We start from the raw sequence: 25,652 nt of genomic DNA on the forward strand, positions 1-25,652 counted from the left end.
TTAGTACTATTCCATAGTATAGTAGATTGTTGGCAAAGCCTCTATCCCCGGGTGAAGTCTATAAATATACTTAGGGACAAGTTCATATTTGTTGATAATGTCTCCTCAATAAGGAGTATTGATAAGATAGCATCATGGACTGACATTCTCCCTGTGTCAAGTATATTGACTTGAATTAGGGAGAATGGTACAGTAAAGGGCTGACATTCTCTTTGTGTCAAGTATATTGACCCGAATTAGAGAGAATGGTCTGGCAAAGGACAATTATTCTTCATCTGTCTAATATGTTGACCCGGATGAGGAAGAATGATCCTAGTGCATTAGGTACGTTTAGCATTGGGCCCTGGATTATGCAGTTAGAATATGGCCTTTGGAGATTCACCATGTGCCATGGACCCGAATGATGGTGGACCAAGACTAGTCTGGATACCATGTGTCAGGGACCAACCCAAATAATGGTGACTAGATGCTAAACGATGTACCATGTGTCTGAAGTATTGAACCGAATTATGGTAGGGATACACCATAGGTCCAAAGTACTGACCCGAATTATGGTAATTATTTGATGTTGTCGATTTACCACAAGTCTGAAGTACTGACCCGAATTATGGTGAGGATATACCATAAGTCTGAAGTACCGACCCGATTATGGTAACTAGTTGATGCTATCATTGTACCATGTGTCACAAATGTTGACCAGATTATGGCCCCTGGATTTGTTATAGCCTTTTCTTAGAGAAATCTGTCAACATGAAAAAATCGGGATAGTCATTATGAATACCTCCCTAGCTAAGAGGGAGTGTTAAATTTTGTAGCTATGGTCGGTCTTCAAAATTACTACTTTTAGTCACTGATGTATTTGTAAAGCATGTTCTTCATGTGATTGTGAAAAGAGAAAAATATTTGACATGTTCTTCATATCGGTTTTTAAAAGAAGAAAATTTGAAGTTTTGAAATTGAATTTTTGTCTGCAAAGAAGCTAGGTTGGCCCTCCTCCAAGACATGTCGAGACTTGGCCCCAACCTAAGAGGAACCCATTCGTCCCAGCAAAAGACTCTATATATGTGCCATTCAACCTCCCTTCTAAGCAAGCAATTCGGATCTGTCTGAGGCAAGTAATTCGGTCTATCTGACAGAGAAAAGAATTACATTTGAGGTCAGCAAAAGAGGATGGATCTTACGCCAGCGAAGAGGTCTATCTGAGGTAGCGAAGAAGCATATCTGAGGATGAATCTGTGGTGCAGTGCAGGACGAATCTCTGTGATAAATCTTCTATTGAAGGACTGAAACTCTGAGGCATTCTAGGGCTGCAAGACCGAGTTTATGGATGAAAAGGGAGGTCGAAATTCTGCCCTAACAGAGCAAGCCCAATTGAGTTTCTTGGGTAGCCATTTGACATGACTAAGAGGCTAATGGACCAAGTTTGACTTAGCTATATGGTTGGTCTATTTAACCTTGTATTTGACTAATGTATCTCTATTGAACTTGATGATTTCTCTAAGGAAAAGGTTGCTGGGTTTTCTCCCATGTGGGTTTTCCTAGGGTAAACTCTTGTGTTCTTTGTGTGGCTGTCTCTTCATGATCCTACTGTCATAACTATTATGTTGTTGATGTCTTCTGTGTAATTGCTTAATGATGGAATAATGGATAAGAATGTGAAAAGAAATCTAAATCATTTGAAGTAATTATCAGTATAGAAGACCCTATAAAAATTCAACAGCTCATAGGGTTGTACAAGGAGCTTGCTTTGGAGTTCAAGATGAAGGACATTGGTTTGATGCATTACTTCTTGTCATTAGAATTGCAGCAGCAGCTAGGAGAGATCCTTCTTGGGCAGAGCAAGTATGCAGTTGAGATTCTGAGGAGATTCAAGATTATCCAGAGAGGCCAAGTTGCACAGATATGCAGGTCATACAGCAGGTTTGGGAAGGCTGTGAGCAGCATGAAAAGGTCGAGCATTTCCAGAGCAAACCGAGAAGTTTTTGGGGCCGATTTCCAGCTGACAAGTTGAATTTCAGGAGGCCAATTTCCTTGGGGGCTGAGTTACAGGTTCTCATACAACTGAAAATTTCTGTGTGTATTTTCTCTGTGGGTCTAACCCAGAATTTTCCAGAGTTTAATAAAGTGAAGGAAGATTGTTATTGGGTGAATTTTCTGCTGTTATATGTCTGATTTCTCATGATATTTTCCGCTGCAATTTAATTTTCTGAGTTAATATACCAGTGTGTTTGTTTTATCAACAATTTCAGAATTTATTTGAGATAAATATTTTGACTTTTTAATAAAATTGTTGAAGTAAAATAAATCAGATCTGGTATAAAAGAATTAACATAAGATTTTTTTTCTTCCAGAATATATATATATATATATATATATAGAGAGAGAGAGAGAGAGAGAGAGAGAGAGATATTGTGAATAGCCTTCTCTTCACTAACAGACCATGAATTTCTCCTCAACAAAACAAATGCGAGAGGAGAGCTCTAAAAGGATCCATGCCTTCTCTACAAAACCCTCTCATTAGAGAAATTCGGTGGCTACCTATAGAAAGCTTTCTAGCTTGAGAGGCCTCTACCTGCAAGTTTAGGAATTTTACATGCCTGAACCATTCTCATGTTTAAATTATTCAGCAATAAGCAGGATTTTCTTCACCGTGACAGCATAGACAGATTGCTAATCACACTCTCATCCTCCAAGACAACATTACAAAATTGTAATTTCTAATCAAAAGAAGCTGCCAATCAAGCTGCTTTTTCTCCTGAATAATATAACAGACAAGTTTAATCAAGCTGCTTTTTCTCCTGAATAATATAACAGACAAGTTAAGTTTTCTACTCAAAATGAGCATGCATTCAGAAAGTAAAATGTTTGTGGTACAGACTTTCTGCGACTTTGTCTTTGTACACTAATAAAAAGATTAAAATACAAACATGAGTGCAGTACTGCAAAAACCAGTAGAAACCTGTTCTGGGATTGATTCATATTAACTTTTGCGATTATCATAAGTAACAGACCATAATCATCTCACATAACCCACATAGGAAGATTCCAGTCAACAATTTGAACCTTGAAAAAGTTCATCATCAGGACAAAAGAGTCAATTTTTGAAAAGCAAATTGCTGTTTATATATACAAAAGTTGGTATTGGTGGACATTACATCGGCTGCAATAGCTGATTAGACTTGTTCTGAATATTATTATTATTATTATTAATGTCAGTAATCTCATTGCTGTTATTATTATCGTACATCTTTCTTTGTTGGAGCAAAGGAATCTAATTAATATTCATATCCCATTCCCCAACCCTCTTCAAATTATTGGGATGTTTAATGATCTTGATGGCCTCTCTAAACTTACATTTAAAGTAAACTTCAATTTTCACAAGCACTAGTGCCTCTGAGACAAGGCTGGTGCATGGTATTATGGGATTTCTGGCAAGGGAAGAGGCACGGCAGCAATCAAACCAGATGTCTGCTTCATGATTTTTCATCCATAACTGGAAAGATCATCCTGTTTCACCAATATATGATTTCCCACAAGGAAGGCACCTTGTGGACACCTTTATGCTGACGTGAATAAATAGGATCTTTGACTGAATTTATCATCCCTCTAATGGTGTTATAAGGTTTATATAAATAAAAGCAACCTGATTTTCTCTAAATTGATTTTTGTGTCCTGATGATGAACTGTTCTCATATAGCTCAAAACATTGGCTGAGATATTCTTATACGGGTTCCATGAAACGATTATGGATATCTTCTTGGATGTCCACACTTTCTTTGCTTACAAGTAACTTAGAAAAATTATTTGTGAGAGGAGTATGTTCCCACCATCTAAATTGCTTTTGAATGAGTTTTGTTTCTAGTCAAAACCTTCAATGGTTTAATAAGCATGGCCTTATTTATGTTCTTCAGTTTTTAAGTTGAAAAGTTTCATCATAGCACTCATATAACATATCAAGAAGTGATAAATTCAGATAATCCTAGCACTGTAAACAAGAATCGCTTGTTGTCAAATCTATTTCTAGTCTCTAGACAAATTAACTATTCAAACTTTCAAAATGGCAGACTGACTGGACAAACCGAACTCTTTCTCTTTCTTGTTTAACTGTGCTACAAAATTGAGGAGGAACTATAGAGAACTATCAGTGCTCAAAAACGTTTTGGTTTATGATTAATGTATCCAAATAAATATCATTGGTGTCATATAATGTCTGCAGAAGTGACCAATTCATTCAAGCCTAGCACTGTAAACAAGAATTGCTTGTTGTCAAGTCAAAATTTCAAACTGGCGGCTTGAACGGACAAACTGAATCCTTTCTCTTTCTTATTTAACTGTGCTCCAACACTCAAGAAATCATAGAGAACTATCAGTGCTCAAAAAGATCTCTGCTTAAGATTATATGCTAGGGATGCATCCATAAATATCACTGGTGCACATTGGATAAGCAAGATAAAAACCACATGCTCTTCTTGCAGGTGAATGTCTAATAGGAAAACTATTGCTAAGACAAATGCTTAGCCTCAGAAGATATCCATACATACAGTTTCAAGATCAATTGGATCCATTTCTTTAAGCTTCTTCAAGTGATCAGTTGTGCTCGGGTCAAAGACACTGCCAATGAACTTATAAACTTGTGAAAAATCTGGTTTGACTGCAAGAGACACAAATCACTGCAATCAGAAATAAATATATTTCGCCAAATCACTCATCAACCCTCTAAGCATAAGATGGATATGCAAGAATAGAAGCAGAAACAACTGATAAGAAAACCATCACAGATAAAAGATTTTAATTGTATATCACCACATTCTGTATTAAAGCTTCTCTTCAATCAAACAACCCAGAATCTTCCAGCTTCAGGTGAGTGCAGAAGCCAGAACAATACAAAGTTGAAACTACCTTTCTGATTGTCAATCCATTCATTTTAAGGCAATGTGACAAAAGCAAGAATTAATCCCTAGGGCTTGTTTTCCTTTTTATATCTCTAGATAAGCAATAGAATGGAATTCTACAGTAAATAAGTTGGTAATACACTAGTGATTGAATCGCACAGAACCAAACCATATAACATAGAACTGCAGAGCAAGGCTTTCTATAATGGTATGGATTTTAGAAACAACACTTTGAATTGAACATTTCAAGAACCAGAAAGCAGCATGCATGTGTGCATGTATGTATAAATTTTAAATGTTTATTAAAAAGACACCATCAGGAAAGAAAAACTTATCTTTAATATGCATATACTGAACAATATAGCCCCAAGGGTTAGCTAGATTGGTTGACCCAAGGCATGTTGCCAACAAGAAGGCCTTAGGTCACATGTTCAAATCTGGTTAAGTCCTAGATAGTGGTTGAGCATCCCTCCCTCCAAATAGTTTGAGGAAGGGGGTCTGTTACCCACCAAAAGTGGGTGACGCCATAGGAGAATTTTTCTCCTAGTTATCTCTTGAGCCAGCAACCAACAGCCCCTAACAGCCACCAGTGTAGCCGATACATTGTGCCATTTGATCTTCGTTCCCTCCATCAGTCAAATGTCCCCTCATCCATATGTCGAGACCATATGTTAGAAGGTGGGCAATCCAGCCCAAAAGGTATGTTTTTCATTGTGCAATCGAGTGCTTATGCTTGTTTTTCTTGGGCATCTTTGGCATGGATTATTGGGTGAATTAGAAGAAGGAAGGGTTTTGACCATTGTTTTGTTCCCTCTGTTGCCTTTCCACAATACTAGAGTTCAGGATATAATCTTAAATCACTGACCCTACCAATCCAAGTATCACAACAAGACTACTTTGATACAGCGGAAGATAAACAACAGTAAATCTACTAGTGCACAAAATATACACAACTTTTTACAAATTTATACAACAACTCAATTCGTTATATCAATCAAACTGATAATACAACAGTCTAGGGCTCCCGTACCATGGATAATGGCCCTCAAATATTCACTAGTACAAGAATACAAGATACAAGATACACTGACAATCTAGTTGATGTAGTCGACAATCACAGTTGCTTTGTCATATCCTGTACACTGTGGGTCCTTCGCTTCCGTTCTACAGCACTGCCTCTATCAATGCACCAACTCCTTTAGGCAACAGAACACGGTCTCTACAATATGCCCTCCTCTAGTTGCTCATTAGTCCATCAATGATCCAACTCATAGGGTATTCACGCTCACTAGCTTCTCCTTTATCCTTCAAGGCCACAACACTTTGAGACTTCTGCCCACTGCTGCTCCTCAGCACTTTTGGGACTTTTCTTCCCACAATAGTCTTCCTGCGTTGCTCCAATGAAGACTAACATAGGGCAGGAGGGCTGCCACCTATCATCATCGAATGTCGCTTCTCCAACAATGAATACAGGCTGTACAAACTGCTTCTGGTTGGCCAGACCTTGAGCTCCTCCAAACTGCCACTCCTACCATCCACCTTTGTCCATCAACGTGCTGCACTTAGGGCTCAGATTTGGGCACTTTCACGCTGCCCTCCAACAGACCTTAAATGTCCAATCCAAATGTCTTCTCCTAGTACCTCATCCCTAGCACCAAAACAACCTCAAATTCACCAATACATACCTTTTTCTACGTTTGTCCAACTGCTGTAGGTTCTGGCCCTGATTAGGGTTGATGACAGTCTGCTTCAGCTCCTCTTTTCTCCTCCAAAACCTCTTCTAAAGTTGCGACCTTGCTTTCCTTACCTCCTGCTCCCTCTTCCTGTTGTTCAGGGCTAATTACTAGCCCTAAATCACCCTCACGACACCCTATTCTAGGGAAGGTAAGGCCTGCGGCCTACCTGTTCTTTCTGTTTGGGTTGCAGCCTCATGAACAGGGGTAAATACCACCCAAAACCACAATAAAAACAGACCATAACTTCCCTCACACCATGCAGCCGCCTCCTGTTCTTGATTCGGACCTGCAATAGACAAAACAACCCTCACAATCTGCCCAGATTTGACTCCAAGGCTTACAGTTGTCCTTCTACAGCTTCTCGGCCCTGTTGTGGAAGCAAACTCACCCCAATCAGTCCTCAAACCTCCATGCCCTGTCCTCCTCTTGAGCTCAGCCACTTCAGAGATGTATTGAAGATGTTTTGACGCACTTGGATGATTTCAAATGCCTCTCAATCACCTTGTATTTATATCCTTCACAAGGGCTTCATCAAATATGCTAAGAGGGTTTGTCCAACTGTCATAAGACACAAGCCTACATGACTTGTCATCCACAAAACCCACCAGCCACATAAAATATTAAAAACTCCACTTTTAGAGCTTGGCTTTGAGTGATTTCCATTGCCGCTTTTGTTGAAACATGTAGGGCATTAATGATTAGGAGATTTCTCTTATTGATAATTGTTTGTGACATGATTTTACTTGTATTATGATCTTCTCTTCGTTATATTATCAATGTGTTCTTTTCATCAAGACAATTACCAAATAAACAATAGAAGACAAGAGACACAGTATGTAGGCTTGTCAGCCAGGGCCAAAACCTCTCACTCTTTGAGAGGAAAACCCAATCAGAAATTCTTCTTATAGATCTTCAATTGACAAATACCAAGACCATGACAAAGACCCTTGACTCTAGTGTCCTCCCAAGACCCTTGTCACTAGCCTTGATGTTCTGCTTCTTCCCTTTCTCGGCTTCTTCTGCTCTCCTCGACTTCCTTCTAGAGAATCTCAGTCTCTACTCTTCCTCTCGGCTACCCTAGAGAATCTCGGTCTCTATTCTTCCACACTGCTTCTCTCGGCTTCCTTCTGCGAGATCCTATACCCAAACAATGTCACCTCGATGCAACAACTAGTTCTTCGATCTTATCTCTATGCCTTCGGTCCTTCTTTCTTCGCACGTGGGAGAGTATATATGCCCAAATCAGATCTTCCAGAAGTATCCCTTCCTTCGCTATCCTTCTCTTGATCTTCGCACTTTTCTCTAGCTCTTCTTCACACTTCTACTTATTCTCTTCACCAAATTTCTTGCCTCTAAGTGAGGCCGAGTGTGGCTATATATACATGTTGCCTCATGTCCTTTAGGCTGACATGATCACAAGGAGGAGAGCCAACATCATCTTCTAGGTAACTCCATTCGTTGTAGGCCGACTTGAAGAGGGCTAGTGACAAGGTCTTGAAGGAATACTTTACATAGACAAGTGTGACTCTATACAATGTGTAACATGACTTCAATACATGACAATGACTCTTTTATTCTTTTATGACTAGATGATAAAATTCCTAAAGGCTCTCAATGGGAGCCTCGACTCAAAAATAAAATCCCTTTACATCTCTTTACATCTTTTCTTCTTTACATCTCTTTACATAAAATCACAATTAAATGTCATTATGAAGACCGAACCTGGTTACACTTTTCAACATCTTTCTCCTCTCGAGGTCCTCTATCATCTCAAATCATCACATGCCAAAATCCACTAGTGGTTTCACACCACAAGCTTGGGTGGTGTTGTCACACAAAGTGTCTAGGCACCGCGACAACGCTCAGAGTAAGAGTTGTCACTCTTAATCCTTACTCTATTAAGACTCTCTCCTAGACAAGTTAAGGGGGGTAGTCCCTAAGGTAAATGGATAAAGATAGCCTGTGAAACAGAGACTCTAAGAGATTTTAATGATGGACAATTTGATGAATCTAAAGCGAGTCTCGGTCAATTAAGATAGATAAATCAAAATAAGACACAATCCCAAGATATAAATGACTACAGACCAATGCCTTTAATATTTGAATTAACCATCGACTAAATAAAACAAGTTATCCAGAACAATTTTCCAATATGTGACGAATAATGACAATCATGAATAATCAATATAAACGCCCAAAACTGTATCATGCAAGAGATTACAGAAGAATGATTTTCGTTAGGAATTCAGATCTAGAACAATTAACTTTCTCCAATAGTCAATATAATTTAAAATATTTATCGCACTAGACAATAGAGAAAAAAATGCATTTAATCACCAAATAACACTAAGGAACTTCAAATTTAAATCTTAATTATTCCTTAGGCAATAACTAGAAATAAAATAAAACGAAGGGTTAATAAATTAAAATTTTAATGGGCCATAGGCCACATTAAAAATTTTAATGTGAATGCACAAATCCCTTTAATTTATTTCATTTTTAATTTTTAGATTTTTTTTTTAAGTTTTTCAAATCTTTTAGATTTTTTTTTATGTTTTTCAAATCTTTTAGATTTTTTTAATTTTTTTATATTTTTTTAAATTTTTCAATGTTTTTAATTTTTAATTTTTAGGATTCTTCAAATTTTGAATGTTTTTAATTTTTAAAATTTTTTAGATTTTTAGGATTTTTAATTTTTTTAATGTCTTTTTTCAAATGAAAAAATAAAAATTTAAAATCATAATTTAATAATAAAAAATGAAAAAATGAAATCAAAATAAAAAAGGGTCAAAATTTAAAAAATAAAAATGAAAACAAAATCGAATTTTTTTTTTAACTTTTAATGAATCTAACTTAAGTTTTATTTAAATGAAATAAAAAAAGCACTAACCTAAACCCTAACTGAAATATACAATTGAACTAAAAAGAATAGACTAATGCATACATAAAGTTAGAGATTTTTTTGTTGTTTGCTGTGCAGATGAGCCCGACAACGGAAACGAGATCGTATGTCTTGTAGTGCAGGTCGGACGACGGCAAGGGACATCTGCTCGATGATGATACTTGCGAGGAGAGGATGCGGAATGGCTAGCGCGGACAAACAGCGAGCAGCTCAACGGGGTTTTTGAGGGAGAGCAGCAGACAGAGTAGCAACGGGATACGGGCAGCAGAAATGGAAGAGTTGTAGCAATGGGCGAGGGAAGAAGAATTCGAGAGGATTGACAGCAAATGGAGAGTGCGGAGTGATGGGGCCACGATGTGTAGCAGAAGAGAGTCATGGGTATAGCAGACAGATGCGAGTGTTTGGAGAGCAGAAAGAGGATGCAACGTGTAGGATGGCTGCTTGATGGCAAAATGGAAAGTTGGAATGGGCAGACAGATAGCAGAGGAGCAGCTATAATGGAGGTTGTGATGAGAGTGGGCAATAGACTATGGGTTTCCCTTTTTTCTTACAGGGTTTGAGGGTAGCATACAAGATGAAGGGACGCTCAGAGAGATGGTGAGGTATGATGGCAGAAGAGCGAGGAGAGGGTTGTGCAAGCTGCAGAGAAGAATAGGCCAGCAGACTGAGGAATAACACAGATCTGATATATGGCAGTGAGGGCTTAAAAAAAAATCGAAATTGCACAGTGAACCCAAAAACCCAGGCAATGAACCAATCAGCGAAAATGGCGGCCCAAAACCTCTTTAAATCCACCTGAACTTCTTTAAGTATTTTCCAGAAATCTTAATTTAAAATTTTGAATCAACTTGCTACAGATTTAACCCTGAAACCCTCACAAATTTCCAGATCTAAATTTAAGTTTAAACCCCTGGACTGCAAAATGTCTAAATAATATCCCTGGAAAACGATTTTAATGAACCCCAGAGATCCAGATCTTACCCTCCAGGGCCTAGATCTAGACTCTACGCAGTTTTCTCCTTTAGATCTGTAGCTGCAAGACAACAAGAAACACCCAAACGATATATACAATGACCCAAAAAACTAAAACCCAAGTCAGAAAATTGAAAATAATTACAGATCTATGCACATGAATGACAGATCTATCAGATCTAGGGAGTGTAAGTCCAACTCCGAACCCAGATCTGACAATTTAAGGCTCTCAACAACCAGATCTATCGATTTAGCACAACAACAAAAAAAAACAAAAAAATTTGAACTTTAAAGGAGGTGCTAAGTTCAAAACCCTTCATGCATCACCAGTGAAAAATATCTTATGATAAGCCCGGGATCAAATTAAGTTGGGCTCTTCAGAAAACACGAATCAAGAGTTGGTTAGTCCAACTGAAAACTTCTCTGAACGCCCGATGATCTAAAAATCAAGACTTTCCTGCAAAACTCAATTCAGCCATCAACATAGAGCGAGAAAATGATAATAAAATTCAGATAAATAGAGATACCTGCTATTATATTCAAAACTTAAATTATCATTTAAACCCTAGCGACTGAGCAAGATACCTGTACTCAAATCACTCTTCAGAAGCTATTATCAATAGCTAAAAAAAAATTACACATGAAAAATGATACATCTTACAGTATTTCCATGAAGAGTAACACCGGCGAAAATTAACCCCAAAGTCTTCCTTTATTATCTGAAAAAAGTTTACACGAGCTTTTCGCTTAGCACACGATCAAAAGATCGGATGAATTGACTGACAAATGACCTCCTATTTAAAGATAAATCCTCCAACAGCTAGTTCGAGTGATCCTCGTCAAAGCAATCTCGACCGTTGATGAGGATCAAAATTTCTTTTAATCTCATCCGTCGAAATTTTAAATTCTTGAGGAAATTCGAATTTTTCAATTAAATGCATTTTAATTAATTCAAAAATTAAATTTTTGAATTAATTTCCTCAAAATTTTGACTTTGACTTAACCCCAGGGACCAAAGGCTTAAAATTTAGCAAAATAATCAATTTACCTTAGTCCCGGGACCTCTTAAAATTTAATTTTTAAGGACCGACGAATTTTGCCTTCGGAGAATTTAAATTTACCTAGGACCTAAAATTAATTAAATTTCTGGCTTAGGATTTTAATTAATATTTTTTGCCAGAAAATTTAATTAATTAACCTATGAGGGGATAAATTATTTTTTCCAACCCTCAAGACACTTTACATCATAATTTTCATATTTTTACATCATAAGGGGGAAAACCCATTTGAAAAAGACCCTCACAGACTACCCATTTCTGCGACACAAATATAATCCAACAGACCAAGCAATTTGTAATAAAATAACCTAACCAAATAGTTAGGATTATTTCCAAATCACTTTTACATAGACTCGATTTATAACACTAGGACTCGCCTAAGATCCCAGTGACAAAATCCATTCCGGCTTTGGGGTAAGGCTGAAGGAAAACTCTGCCGACCATTCGAGAATGGATCGGTGAGACAAAAAACCTCCCGGAATGTAGATCATCACCAGAAAAGTAGGTTTACCTAGGCAATTACATACATGACACGGATCTGTTGAGATTATTTACATTATACACATGTAGAATGGGTTTACATTATAACATGATAATCAGGCTGATGATGATAGCTAAACAGCACGGACACGTTGATCAGGTGCTATCCCTTTTGCGAAAAAAGGGGGTGTATTGCTATGGGTTGTTGACACGTAGTGGTCAACAGGTGGAAAGCCCACACCTTGGGTTCCAAGCCCACAAAGCCCTTTTGTGGCAATCCAACCTCCAAACCTCGAACCCTAGGGCTTGGCATACCTCCCACGCTACCAAATCTCAACACTCGCTCTTAGTGAGGGAGGTACTTCCAAGACTAGGAAGTAGCTTGTCATCATCGTTGTCGCTGCTCGCAACACTCCCCCAACTTCTAGTGCCCACAACTACAGCAAACCCTGTAACATGGACTACGCCTCTCTCAGAAGTGTCACTGTCACTAGAAGCCTCTTGCTTCTTCTTCTTCTCTTGAAATGTTTTCCATTCTCTCCATGATTCCTTTTTGGCTACTGTAGAAGCACCCTTGCTCCCCACTGACCACGCGATCTTCTTGGGCTGCAAAGTCTCCCTCTGAACCTGCAAGCTCCCTCTAGAACTTGACTCCCTCTGAGCCCTCTGGAACCTGGACCTTCTTCTCTGGAACTTGTACCTACTCCTCTGAAGCCTGCACTTGCTTCTCTGGAACCTGCAACTGGTTCTCCTTTGTAATGTCCCCAAATAAGGAATTTTTGGAACAAGCGCTTCATATAAAACTATCATGCATTTTCTAGAAGATTTCCATGTAAAACCAAAACCATAAATCTATAAATTGCACAAAATCTCATTAAAAGATCACAATACGAGGAACAATGAGAAATGCAGCAACCAAAATCTGGCTTTATTATATATAGATAGATGCCAATACAATAGCTAGGAATGACCCTCCGGTCTCCAAACTGAAATAGAAAAACAATCACTACACCTGTGGATTCTGAATGAATCCACCAAGGGGAGATGGGTGCTCGCCCAATCTCTCTATATCACCCGAGGGTTTTCGTCCTAGGGCTACCAATGGAGTAGAATCTTCTATTTTATTATTATTTTAATTATGGAGCACTTTTCCCTCTTTTATTTTAATTAAAATATTCTTTTTAATGCGTGAAAAGGGTAAATTGGCCACTATGTCTCCTCAGGTCACTGAAACCCCCATCCAAAAGTCCCATCATGTAGATCTTCTCATTCTGGTTCCAACGAGCTATTACACTGAGGTGTTTCATTAATTAATCTCCCTGGAATGCCACCTCGAGCATAATTAATTAAGTTATGCCCAATAATAATGTTGATTTTTGAAAGTTGTTAGAATGCAACGAAACGAAAGGCAAACGGTGTTGATGATGGAATATGCCCAGCGAATGCCATCAAATCCCACAAAAACTCCTCAAAACTCCATCGGGACCCCCGTTGACATAAACCTGCTCCACTGACCTAGCCATCCCCTGTCCTAGAAATCCACCCTGGTTGTACTATGAAGAAGAATAAAAATGGGGACATGACAGTCCTCTTGCCCCAAGATTGCTTGCCCTCAAGCAATCCAAATATGTGGACCAATCTAGTGGCCCAATGCCACTGAGACCCAATGCCCGGATCCCATACGAACCACTGGTCCACGTCACATCTCCAAGCTATCGAAACATGATTGGATCCTCCAATACCTGGATCCCATGTCCATCTCTGACTCAACCTGCTGCGAGTAGATCCACCTGGATCCCAATGCCACCAAGAAGGAGCGTTAATGCTACATGGCTCCTGTTGTGTTGTAGCTCCGGCTGTGAATGTTGCCCTACCAACTGTGTACCAACTCATCACCTCTCTCCAATCCAATCCTTGGCATACCCCAAGGTCAGTCTCACCATACTGATGTTGCGCTGAGATACTGATGAGTGGCCAACCCACATTCTGTTGTCGACTGGAGCATGTAATATCCCCCACCTCTAAGGGCTCCTGCAGTACACTGCTCCCGACTAAGAATGATACTCCATCAATAGGATACCAACTCATGATCTCCCGCCAATCTAAGTCATGGACTCCTGTGTAAGGAACAAGTCTACTATATTGATGTTGGTCCATGCTCAACTCATGTTGCCCTATCTGGTTGGTCAGTAATATCCATCGAGAAAGTCCTGCTCTCTCCCTGTAATGCGTATAAGTAGCCAAAATGTGTTGCAAGCCTTGTCTATGTACTCCTCGAGAGGGCTGCTGCCTGAAAATGTTGTAGCTCAGCTAGCTGCCACTACCCCTGTTTGCACCTCATCAATGGGTAGACCCAAATATGGATGCACCGCCATCTCCCTCGCCTGATAGGAAACTCCATGCTCTTCCAATCCACCAATATCCTGTCATACTCCAGCATCTCCTGAGGACAAGTGTCAGCGAACATCGTCACCCTACTAGTTGTCTGTACATCTGTCTACTCCTCATCAACGACTGACCCCAAGGGTGGTTGTTCATCCTCCATCATCACGGGTTCAATATGAAACTCCAACTGGCTCTCCCAAAAAGGCTTGTCATGCATATTGTGCGCCTCATCCTCCTCAGCTGACTCACACTCCATCATATGCTGCTCATGCTGACTTGTCACTGGTGACACACTATCCTGAATGTCTGTCCTAGGACCCATGGACTACTCATCATATGAATCTGGCCTAATGTCAATGACTCACCATGACTCATGCTCCTCTATGCGCTCTATATGTTGAATCATCAGCCGCTCATCTGCTCCTTGATCTCTTTCCCACATGGGAACAATCCGCTGCTCCTACTTGTTTATTCCTTAACAAGTTATTTAACCATATAAATACTGAAAATAAACACAAATGCAGTCTCGACTCATCTATAGATCATCAAATGAAATAATAGACAAACACACAAGGGACACAATTATTTTTGGACAATCGTCCTCGGAAAAACCCAACTTGGGAAAACCGGTGCAGCAGTTCTTAGGTTTGATTATTAAGCAGCTTTCTTGAGTACAACTAGGGTGCCAAACTGGTTCACCCAATAGAGATTTCTATTTGGCAATAATACCTCTCTTCGGAAGCAGATATTCGGCTTCTGAGCACTAGTCTACCCCACGAAAATCCTTCTGGTGCTTCTCCAAGGCTCTGCGTCAGCCCTGCTAGCCTCTGCGTAGCTCTGGAACTCCCTACGTCATCCCTCTACCTCTCTGCGTCAGCTCTCTAGTCTTCTGCGTCACCCACGCAGGCCCCTCAACCTCTGCACAGTCTCTAGCTGCCTCTGTGTAGCCTCCTCAGTCGTTGCGCTGACCCTCTGGCACTATCTCCGCCTCTCCGTTATGTATTCACTGCTCCTCATTGCAACGCAGATCACTTGTTCAAATTTTTTCAGCAAACCCCGCTCCAAAAAATCGAACTAACTGATCAATCTTGGTGTATCTCCAACTGACCCTCAAGCCTCCTCTTATACTTTTCCGGTTGGTCCTTCAACGGCCAAGATTACATCTCTAATCAACGACTAAGATTAGATTTGGCTTGATCCATGTCATTTGGAACCTTCTAACCCAATTTTATATTAATACCCATTAATATTTTATTTTTCCTAAGTTTAGACTTAGGAACTCCATTAAAAATATTAATTATTTTAATATCTCCCAAACCGGTTAGAATCTGCCCAAACCATTTCTGGGTTTTGGAGATCTCATGTGCTTTAGCCTCTCCACCAATTTTCATGGCTAGAGCACATCCGATGCTACCCCAAAATCAACACTCCCTCTTAGCGAGGACTGTGCTCTAGTAATGCTCCACCAATGAACATCACACTGATCCTTCTGCACTAGTACCTATGTTGATGTTGGGCCTGCTGCCCTACATCCATTGCTGCTTCCTGTACTGTTGCCCATGGCTCTGCCACTGCCACTGCTACATCTGTATTGCAGCTCCCTCTCAACAAGCTGCCCATAGCACTACCACTACCACTGCTGCACTGCAACTCAGTTACCGAGAAGTAAGTAATTGATCTACCCAAGCACTGACATCCTTGTTAGCCTAGAAGCCTCCTGATGCTGAAGCTACCTCTGTTGCTGTCTGGTGCTTTCTCTACTACCTCTGTGCTGCAGCAAACACCTTTGTGCCTCTCGCATTCCAGCAACCTCCTTTGTACCTTTCTGCACCGTTGCAACCACCTTTATGCCTCTCGCATTGCTTCAACCTCTAAGTTGCACGAAACGGGGAAACGGAAACGAGTTTCCGAAACGGGAAGCGAAACGAAACGCGACCTCCCCAAATTTTGGAAACGGGGAAACGCGAATATATATAATAATATATATATATATATATTAAAAATATTTAAAAATTATTATTATATATATGTGCAATCATAAAGCATGAATGATACATTTACATTATATGATTATAATTTATTACATTTAAACATTAAGATTAAATTTACATCACATTTACTCATGAGTCATGAATGATCACATAATGAAAATAAAAATATAGGAAAATCCAAAATCAGCCTAGGAGTGGTGCAGAATACATTCCTCACTGCTCACTGCTCAAAACACCCTAGCTGAAACAACTGCCAGTCTCCAAGAGAAACGACTTGCTGAATAGTGTGATGAGAGAATGAGACAAACTGCTCTTTTATAACTTTAGAATAGGTTTCTAGAACATCCTGGAAACCTAAAAAAAATTAAAAACTAATTAAAAAAAAAAAAAATTTAAAAACACAACATAAATTTGGGGAAACGTGGCTCGTACGGCCTGGAAACGCGTTTCCGGCCATACGGCCACGTTTCCGTTTCGGGAAACGTGGCCGTACGGTACGCGGAAACGCGTTTCGTTTCGTTTCCCTGGGTGAAACGACCCCTAGGGCCACGTTTCCTGTAACTTAGTTCAACCTCCACTGCGCTGCTACAGACCTCTGCACTCTAGCACTGCCTTGTTGCTCCATCGCATCTTGCTTCTACCGACATCCGTCATCCTGCTACTATCATTCGAGGCTCCCGTAGCCAAATATGATCCAAGAGTTTGGGTACCTCAAGGATCTTGCCCCTCATCTTCTGTAGTCCTCCTAACTACAGCTCGATGTCACCCCACCTCTTCTCTAGAGGTGCATGAGCACTCATGGCACAGTCGTCATATGTCTCCACTTCTTTCTTCGCCTTAGCCGGAGTTGCCTTGGAGTCAGAAGCCTCTCCTTATTCTTCTTCCTGGGACATTGGGTTGTATAATGACCCACCTCCCCACCATGGAAGCACTTCACCTTGGAAATGTCCTTCTTCTTCCTCTTCCCTTGCTGTCTCGCAGATGCCAAAGCCGCATCCTCCTCCTCTTTCTTGATTCGACCTCCTTTGCTGCTACTTCCCGCCTTGGTCAACCGTCTGATCTCTTCTTGGCGAAGACCTGTCCACCTCTCTTCCCATCCTGGAAGATCAGCACTGCCCAAAATGCTTTGGACAAATGTCTCCCAATCCTCGGAGACTGCATTCTGGACAGTGCTCACCATGAACTCCTGATCCGGCGTGGCCCCTATGGAAATAAGTTGGTCTCGAATCTCTTGCAACCAGTTGAGGTATAGATCTATCTGCTCCCCCTTTTGTGTCTGATATGACCGCAGTTGATTCTCCAATAGCATCTTCCTCTGCACGGAAGTGCCCTGATACAATGTCATCACGGTATCCCACATCTACTTTGCCGTGTTCTTCTCAGCAATATTCGGTATTACATGATCCTTGACCCCATAAAGGATTATGCACTTTGCCTTCGCCATTGCATCCTCATACCTTTCATTATCAGCTGGGTCAACTGGGATAGCCACGGTTCTCAAGGTGAAGCCTTTGATGCAATGTCTATCCAGAACAAACAGGAACCTGGCCTTCCAGATGACAAAATTGGAGGCCCCGTCCAACCTGTCCCGATCCCTCAGTCCGTTCATTGCCATCTCCACTCTTCTACTGGACTCCCTCCAAGTCTCGACTTCCCTCCTTGAAGTTCTCTCCTAGACTCCCTCTAAGTCTCAATTTCCCTGCTGAAAATCTTCCCGCCAACTATCATTCCGCTCCTCTCCGATCCTCTTTGCAACTGCAACTTGGATCTAGATTTCTTGGCTAGAAATCCCTCAAGGCAGCGGCTCCCTCTACCTTGGTTTTGTCCTGTTAGGTACTGTTCTGCTTCAACAGCAACAGCACCCCACCAGCTTCCCAATCCACAATCTGCCCACAGCTCCCTAGGCCCCAGCAACTAAAGAAACTGAGCCTCTTAGCTCTGCGCAATCCCGGCAAGACTGAATTGCTTCTCTGGCCGACCGCGTCAAGCCTACCTGGCTGAGTAGGATGACGTGGCTCTTCATGAGCCTCTTCTACCTCTCTCTGCCTTTGCGCTGGCCCTCTCTCTGGCTCGAAATGATGACACAGGCCCTCTGTGTCATTCCTTCTCTGTTGCTTTCTGCTTAGGAGCGACTCTATCTCTCGGGACAATTGCTACTGCTGCAAATACTTATGATTGTGTTGGTGCCTTCAGTCCTCCTATGATCTGCAACCCTCTGATACCATGTTGAAATTTCTAAGTCTAACACGTCAAAAATTCCTACTGCATTATCTGGTCTATTTCACCTACTTGTTTATTCCTTAACAAGTTATTTAACCATATGAATACTGAAAATAAACACAAATGCAGTCTCAACTCATCTACAGATCATCAATTGAAATAATAAACAAACACACAATGGACATCGTTTATTTTGGACAATCGTTCCCGGAAAAACCCAACTTGGGAAAACGGGTGCAGTAATTCAGAGGGTTTTATTATTAAGCAGCTTTCTTGAGTACAACTAGGCTGCCAAACTAGTTCACCTAACAGAGATTTCTATCTGGCAGTAATACCTCTCTTCGGAAGCAGATATTCAACTTCTCAACACTAGTCTGCCCCACAAAAATCCTTCTGGCGCTTCTCCAAGGCTCTGCTTCAGCCCTACTAGCCTCTGCGTAGCTCTGGAACTCCCTGCGTCAGCCCTCTGCCTCTCTGCGTCAACTCTTTGGCCTTCTGTGTCACCCACGCAGACCCCTCAACCTTTGCGCAGTTTCTAGCTTCCTCTGCGTGGCTCCTGTAGCCTCTGAGTAGCCTCCTCATTCACTGCGCTGACCCTCTGGCACTATCTCTGCCTCTCTGCTATGTACTCACTGCCCCTCGCTGCAAGTCAGATCACTTGTTCGAATTTTTTCTCAGCAAACCCAGCTCCAGGAAATCAAACTGACTGATCAATCTTGGTGTATCTCCAACTGACCCTCAAGCCACCTATATTTTTCCTGTTGAGTCTTCAACGGCCGAGATTAAGTCTCTAATCAACGGCTAAGATTAGATTTGGCTTGATCCATTTCATTTAGAACATTCTCACCCAGTTTTATATTAATACCCATTAATATTTTAATTTTCCTAAGTTTAGACTTGGGAACACCATTAAAAATATTAATTATTTTAATATCAATTTCCCCAAACCTCTTGGAGATCTCATGTGCTTTAGCCTCCACCAATTTTCATGGCTAGAGCACATCTGATGCTACCACAAATCAACACCTCGTACTCCTCTACCACACATGGATGCATATCTGGGCTACTATCATCAACTCCATATGACTGCTCGTGCTCCTCTAAGGTATCATCGTATGAACCCATGGACTCGTCCAATGAAGAGTCCTCATCCTGACAGACATAAAGAATATCTCCCTGCTCTATCGCTGTCATCTCCTCAGTGTCACTCAAGCATGAGTGGTCAGGTCCCCAAGGTCCTTTGCAGATGAAGCAAAGTCCCTTCCTGCTCATCTCATTCTTGCTCCATGAACCCCCAAACCGGAGCTGCTCCCCCTGGTCAACTGTCCCCTGAACAGCACAATGTTCTGCTCAACCAACCTCTTAGCTAGACCATAAGCAACGGGTGAGACCAATTGCTCTCCCCTCCAAACAAAGAACAATCGAGCCTGCAACTCCGACAAATGGCATCACGACCTCTCATACATGATGATAACATGGACTGCATGTGCGCTATGACTATGTTAGAATGATGTTTCCTAATGCTGAAGAAGCATTGGAACATCTGCAGGATCAAACCATCGCACTCAAGATCAAACATGATTTCATAAGTCCTCATCATGGCCATGTCTCCTAAAATATCAAGCTTCTTCCCAAAGGTAGAGCCTGCATTGTTGTCCAAGTCCTGAATACTCTACTATCAATTTGAAAACTCTCCTCATGACATCATCATTGTAAGGAGCTATAGGGGCGGTGAGTCTCATGATGTTATTGAGACAAGAGGCAACTGGAAGTCTAACCCCTTCACAAGGTTCCTCCAAGAACTTGTGTTGTATGAAAGCAAGCATAGATAGTTTTAGAGCCCAAATCAATTTTCTCCCTTCTAACTGGTTTACTTCAGAAAGGAGTGCATCTAGTTCATCCAGTTTGAAAAGAACTTTCCAGGTGACCTTCATGTGTTTCAAATCTGTTCCAAGGGCAAGGATTTTGTGTCCAATCTTTGGCTCCTTCTGCAAATCTCTTGGTTGCTTTTGGTTAAGAATGGCATGGACCTATATAAGAAAGGTTTGTTGTTCTGATTGGGTTTGTAGTCCATATTGCAATTTGTTGATGCACTGTTGTTTTGACTTAGGAGGTATTTTAAATACCTCATGGCAATGGACTCCCTATAACAACTCAGCCCATACAATTAAGACTGATAAATCAAGTACATGCCAAAGGTTATGACAAAAGGGTACAACAATAACACCTCTTACTACCCAAACTTGACTCAATAAAGCTCTCACAGTTTTACTATTAATTTCTGAGTTTTGGGAAGTTATCAGCGGGAGTTTGTCAAACACTTGATTACTGACTGTTATAGCTGTAAATTCTTCTGTTTGCTCGATTTATACATCACCATACAAAGGTAAGAAGGTACAACCAGATTACAACCAGCTATTAGAATGTGACCCTTAAATCAGAAATGACATAGATATGCTTATATAAGTTGCTTTACTAAGCAATGCATCACAATAGAAAAATACATTTATCAAAGCACAATAAGAAACCTGATTTTGCAAACTGTGACTGGTCTGCTAAGATGTTCACCATCCCAGATTCTTCAACACAAGCAAACTTGCTTCCACCACCTGAAGTCATCGTACAGGAAGAGAGGTACATCTAGCAAACCAATCCACACTAGGTTCCTCAGAGAGTATTATACCTGCCCTCAAAAATGGTTCACCCAGCCAGTCAATGGGAAGAGAATTGTTCAAGCCGTGATCTTTCTCTGTCCATAACATATCCAGCAAACATAGAAGTATGGCATTTGTCCTTCCCAGCTAGGGGATACAGTTCCTTCATCCAAAAGGACTTCCCAACTAGCATTAATATGCTCAACCAGAAATGTGTGGCTTCCTGCACTTTTCATGAAACACGATTTTCCAGAGGGATCTATACGCCTTGCTCTTCACCCAGTAGATTACTTACAGGAGTGTTGTTTGCCTTGAACGCAAACACAGTAAATCAATCAGCACCTTGGCTTTATGCAACAGCGAAGATGACTTGGTCGATTAAGTTGATGCTACTCGGTTGGAAAATTAACGTGCTCGACAGTCCCTTATCTGAGCAAGAACTGGGTTGCGATATCACAGCTCCTTGGTTCGGGGCCAACATGCATCTAATGACCGACCTCAATAATACTCAGCCTTCCGGTTGTGAATAATAGCAACTCCTCAATTCCCAGGCTCGACGTTCACACATCACCCTCCAAGCTTGCAAACTATGAATCGACCCTCGAATAATGAATCTTCAGCTGGCTCAGAGAGAGAACTCGGCCGCCAGACAGAGAGAGAATCGACCCTCGAATAATGAATCTTCAACTGGCTCAGAGAGAGCACTTTGTCGCCGGACAGAGAGAGAGGTCGACTCTAGGCTCGGGTAACAAGAGGGAAGACGGCCCCTTTTGACAGCAACTCGGCTTCAATTAAAATTGGCCCAAACCTCATGCTACTAAGATTATATGTTGATGTCCATGCATAATGTGACCAAGGATAATGCTGGCGTCGAATATCCAAGTCATGCGACGACTTCCACAACTGGGCCACTTGGCTTGACGTCCAAAAAAGAAACTTTGACTTTTAGCAAATAGGGGAATCCGCTGGCCTGGCAAACTCGTCACCCACGCACAGGAACCTCAACTTCAGGAAAATACAGGTTCGTAGCACTGTCGAATTACCCACAACAAATTGTGTTTTCGTCTCGGGTCAACAAATTAGCTGGCCACACATAAGGAAGGTCCACGGTATTCAATTTGCAGCAAACTAAAACCGATTTAAATTTTAATTCAGAATCACCCGTTGCAGAAGTGACGCAACTGCTGAGACCACGACCTGTCAAACAAGTGCGATGACCAACGCACTTTGAAACTATTAGATGGCCCGCAAGAAAATTCGATAAAAAATATGGCCTTTAGTTTAACTGGTCCCTTTCCGCTTATATGAATAATGAATTCCCTCTCAGCCCCTCTGAAAATCAACTTTGGCCATTGGCCCTTCAAATAATTCAGCCAATTAATCCCCCCCATGACACCTTAAAATTAATTTGGGAAAAAAATAATATTTGCGTGTTGTAAGATTGGACCAAATAAACAAAAAAATTGTTTTCTCTTTAAAAGAAATATTTTCACGGCTCTGCGATTGTCGAATAATTATGCAACAATAGGACATTGCTTCTGTAGAATATTTAATGCCATAGCCAATTTGTTGAACCTTTATTAAAATCTGGCTATACCCTAGACTAAATCAACCCGCATTAAACCCTCAGGCTCACAGGAAAGCCAACTCTGATACCACTGTAATGTCCCCAAATCAGAAATTTTTGGAACAAGTGCTTCATATAAAACTATCATGCATTTTCCAAAAGATTGCCATGTAAAACCGGAACCATAAATCTATAAATTGCACAAAATCTCATTAAAAGATCACAACACGAAGAACAATGAGAAATGGAGCAACCAAAATCCAGCTTTATTATATATAGATAGATGCCAATACAATAGATGGGAATGACCCTCCGGTCTCCAAACTGAAATAAAAAAACAATCACTACACCTGTGGATTCTAAATGAATCCACCAAGGGAGATGGGTGCTCGCCCAATCTCTATATCACCAGAGGGTTTTCATCCTGGGGCTACCAATGGAGTAGAGAATCGGGTCCTCAACCTCTCATACAAGAAACAATATCAAAAACCAAGAAGTCCTCTAATGGCCTCCTCCTCCTCTCTTATAGATCTGATGGACCCCTCTAGAATCTTCTATTTTATTAATATTTTAATCATAGAGCACTGTTTCCTCTTTTATTTTAATTAAATTATTCTTTTTAATGCGGGAAAAGGGTAAATTGGTCACCATGTCTCCTCAGGTCACTGAAACCCCCATCCAAAAGTCCCATCATGTAGATCTTCTCGTTCCGATTCCAACGAGCTATTACACTGAGGTGTTTCATTAATTAATCTCCACGGAACGAAAGGCAAATTGTGCTGATGATGGAATATGCCAAGTGAATGCCATCAAATCCCATAAAAACCCCTCAAAGCTCCATCGGGACCCCTGATGACATAAACATGCTCCACTAACCTGGCCATCCCCTGTCCCAGAAATCCACCCTGGTTGTACTCTAAAGAAGAATAAAAATGGGGACATGACATCCTTCTTCTTCCCATGATCTATAGTCTTGCCCATCAGCCTATATAGACCATGCTTTCTAACTCCAATCACAAAACCTGTGGAGCTAGAGCCTCTGGGCCTGAGTCTCGCCTTCCCATCCTGGAACAAAACCTCAAATCCCTTCCGCTTAATCGTTGAGACAAACATCACATTATATTTGAGCCTTGGTACAAACAATACGTCCTGAACTTGCACACCTGTCCTGACTCCATCTTGAATGGCACAGCCCCTGATCCTCTGATCTCTTTCTGACTCTTATCACCCAACACCATGTGAAACTTCAAGTCCCACTCAACTAGAGTCTTAAATACCTCCTGTGACCCTGTCCTATGCTTTGACACACCATTGTCGTGTTGATTTGGGGTGGCATCGGATGTGCTCTAGCCACGAAATTTGGTGGAGAGGTTAGGGCACATGAGATCTCCAATACCCAGAAAAGGTTTGGGCAGATTATAAACAGTTCAGGAGCTATTAAAATAATTAATATTTTTAATGAAGTCCCTAAGTCTAAACTTAGGTAAAATAAAATATTAATGTGTATTAATATGAAATTGTGTTAAAATGGTCCAAAAGACATGGATCAAAGCCAGATCTAATCTTAGCCATTGATTAGGGACTTAATCTCAGCCATTGATTTGTCAACGAGAAAAGTATAAGAGGAGGCTTGAGGGTCACTTAAAGAACACACTGAGGGAAACCAGTGAATTCAATTTCTGGAGCGGGGTTTGCTGAGAAATTGAACCAGTGGTCTGGAAAGCAGTTAGAAAGCAGCAAGTACAGAACAAAGAGACGGGAGATCAACGCAGAAGAGGCAGACGCAGAACCAGAGGAAGCCACACAGAGGCAGCAGAGACTACGCAGAGCCAGAAAGGCCTGCTTCATCCACGCAGACGCTGCAGGAGTGACGCAGAAGCCCAGAAAGGTTGCGCAGAGCCTCAGTAGGTTGACGCAGAGGGTTTTCAGGCTGATGCAGAGGGTTTCAAGCTGACACAGAGGGTTTCAAGTTGTAACAGAGGTCAGTAGGGCCTACACTGGGTTTAGAAAAGTGTTGGAAGTTTGTCTATCTGTGGATAAGCCAGTTTGGCACCCTGTTGTACAAGAAAATTGCTGAATAATAAAATCCTCCCTTGCTGCACCTGTTTTCCCACATTGGGTTTTTCCGGGGACATTAGTCCAAAATAACTGTGTCAATGTGTGCATATGTTTGTTTCTGTATTATGATGTGATATCTGCAGCAATATTTATTGTAATGTTTGATTGAAGTAATTTCATGAATAATTTATGATAAAATAAGTAGGAAAAGTAAATCAGTTGTTGCAGTGATAGAATTTTCACATGTCGATGTACCATGCACCCTCATCCATGGTACCCTACGAGGAATGAGAGATCAAATCAAAGTCCTCTTTCTCCAACCCACTGGAGAGATCATCTATCTCGACAAAAGTGGCGACACCTGCGACCTGCTTTCATCTCTACTTCTCGTCATCTCCCTTCTTCATCAAACACCTCGTCGAAAAATGACCCATCTCGCCATAGTTGAAACACTTGATTTTACTCAAGTCCCTCTGCTTGCCCTTCATTCTTGTTGCAAGTGCCACATCATCATCTGAAGTATGCTTCTTCGGATGAAGATCCTTGTCTCACAACCCTTCCTAAATGAAGCCATCCCACAATGTAAAAATTCCTAGATCTAACGATCTCAAGAATCCTATTGCAACCAACTGAATCTATTTCACCTAGATTGTAAACTACATTACAAGCTTATTTTAGATTTCTTCTTGAAACATTGAAGTGAATTACTGAAGCAGCCTACACTAATTAAATATGAT

At 40.9% G+C, this 25,652-nt stretch overlaps 1 protein-coding gene across 1 annotated transcript in view; it reads right to left on the reverse strand.

Moving 5' to 3' along the window:
* Positions 1-4,500: 4,500 nt before the first annotated feature.
* Positions 4,501-25,652, reverse strand: part of LOC149179759 (protein REVEILLE 6-like) — a 127,284-nt gene continuing 106,132 nt past the window's right edge. Inside the window, exon 6 of the mRNA XM_089418050.1 lies at positions 4,501-4,651. Within this exon, the coding sequence (XP_089274176.1) occupies positions 4,521-4,651 (131 nt within the window). The 3' untranslated portion in view covers positions 4,501-4,520. The remainder of the gene's footprint in view (positions 4,652-25,652) is intronic.

The sequence above is a fragment of the Pinus tabuliformis genome, chromosome 3_2, assembly GCF_031772625.1.
Source record: "Pinus tabuliformis cultivar Carrire ecotype Pingquan chromosome 3_2, CPIR1, whole genome shotgun sequence".
Lineage (NCBI taxonomy): Eukaryota > Viridiplantae > Streptophyta > Pinopsida > Pinales > Pinaceae > Pinus > Pinus tabuliformis.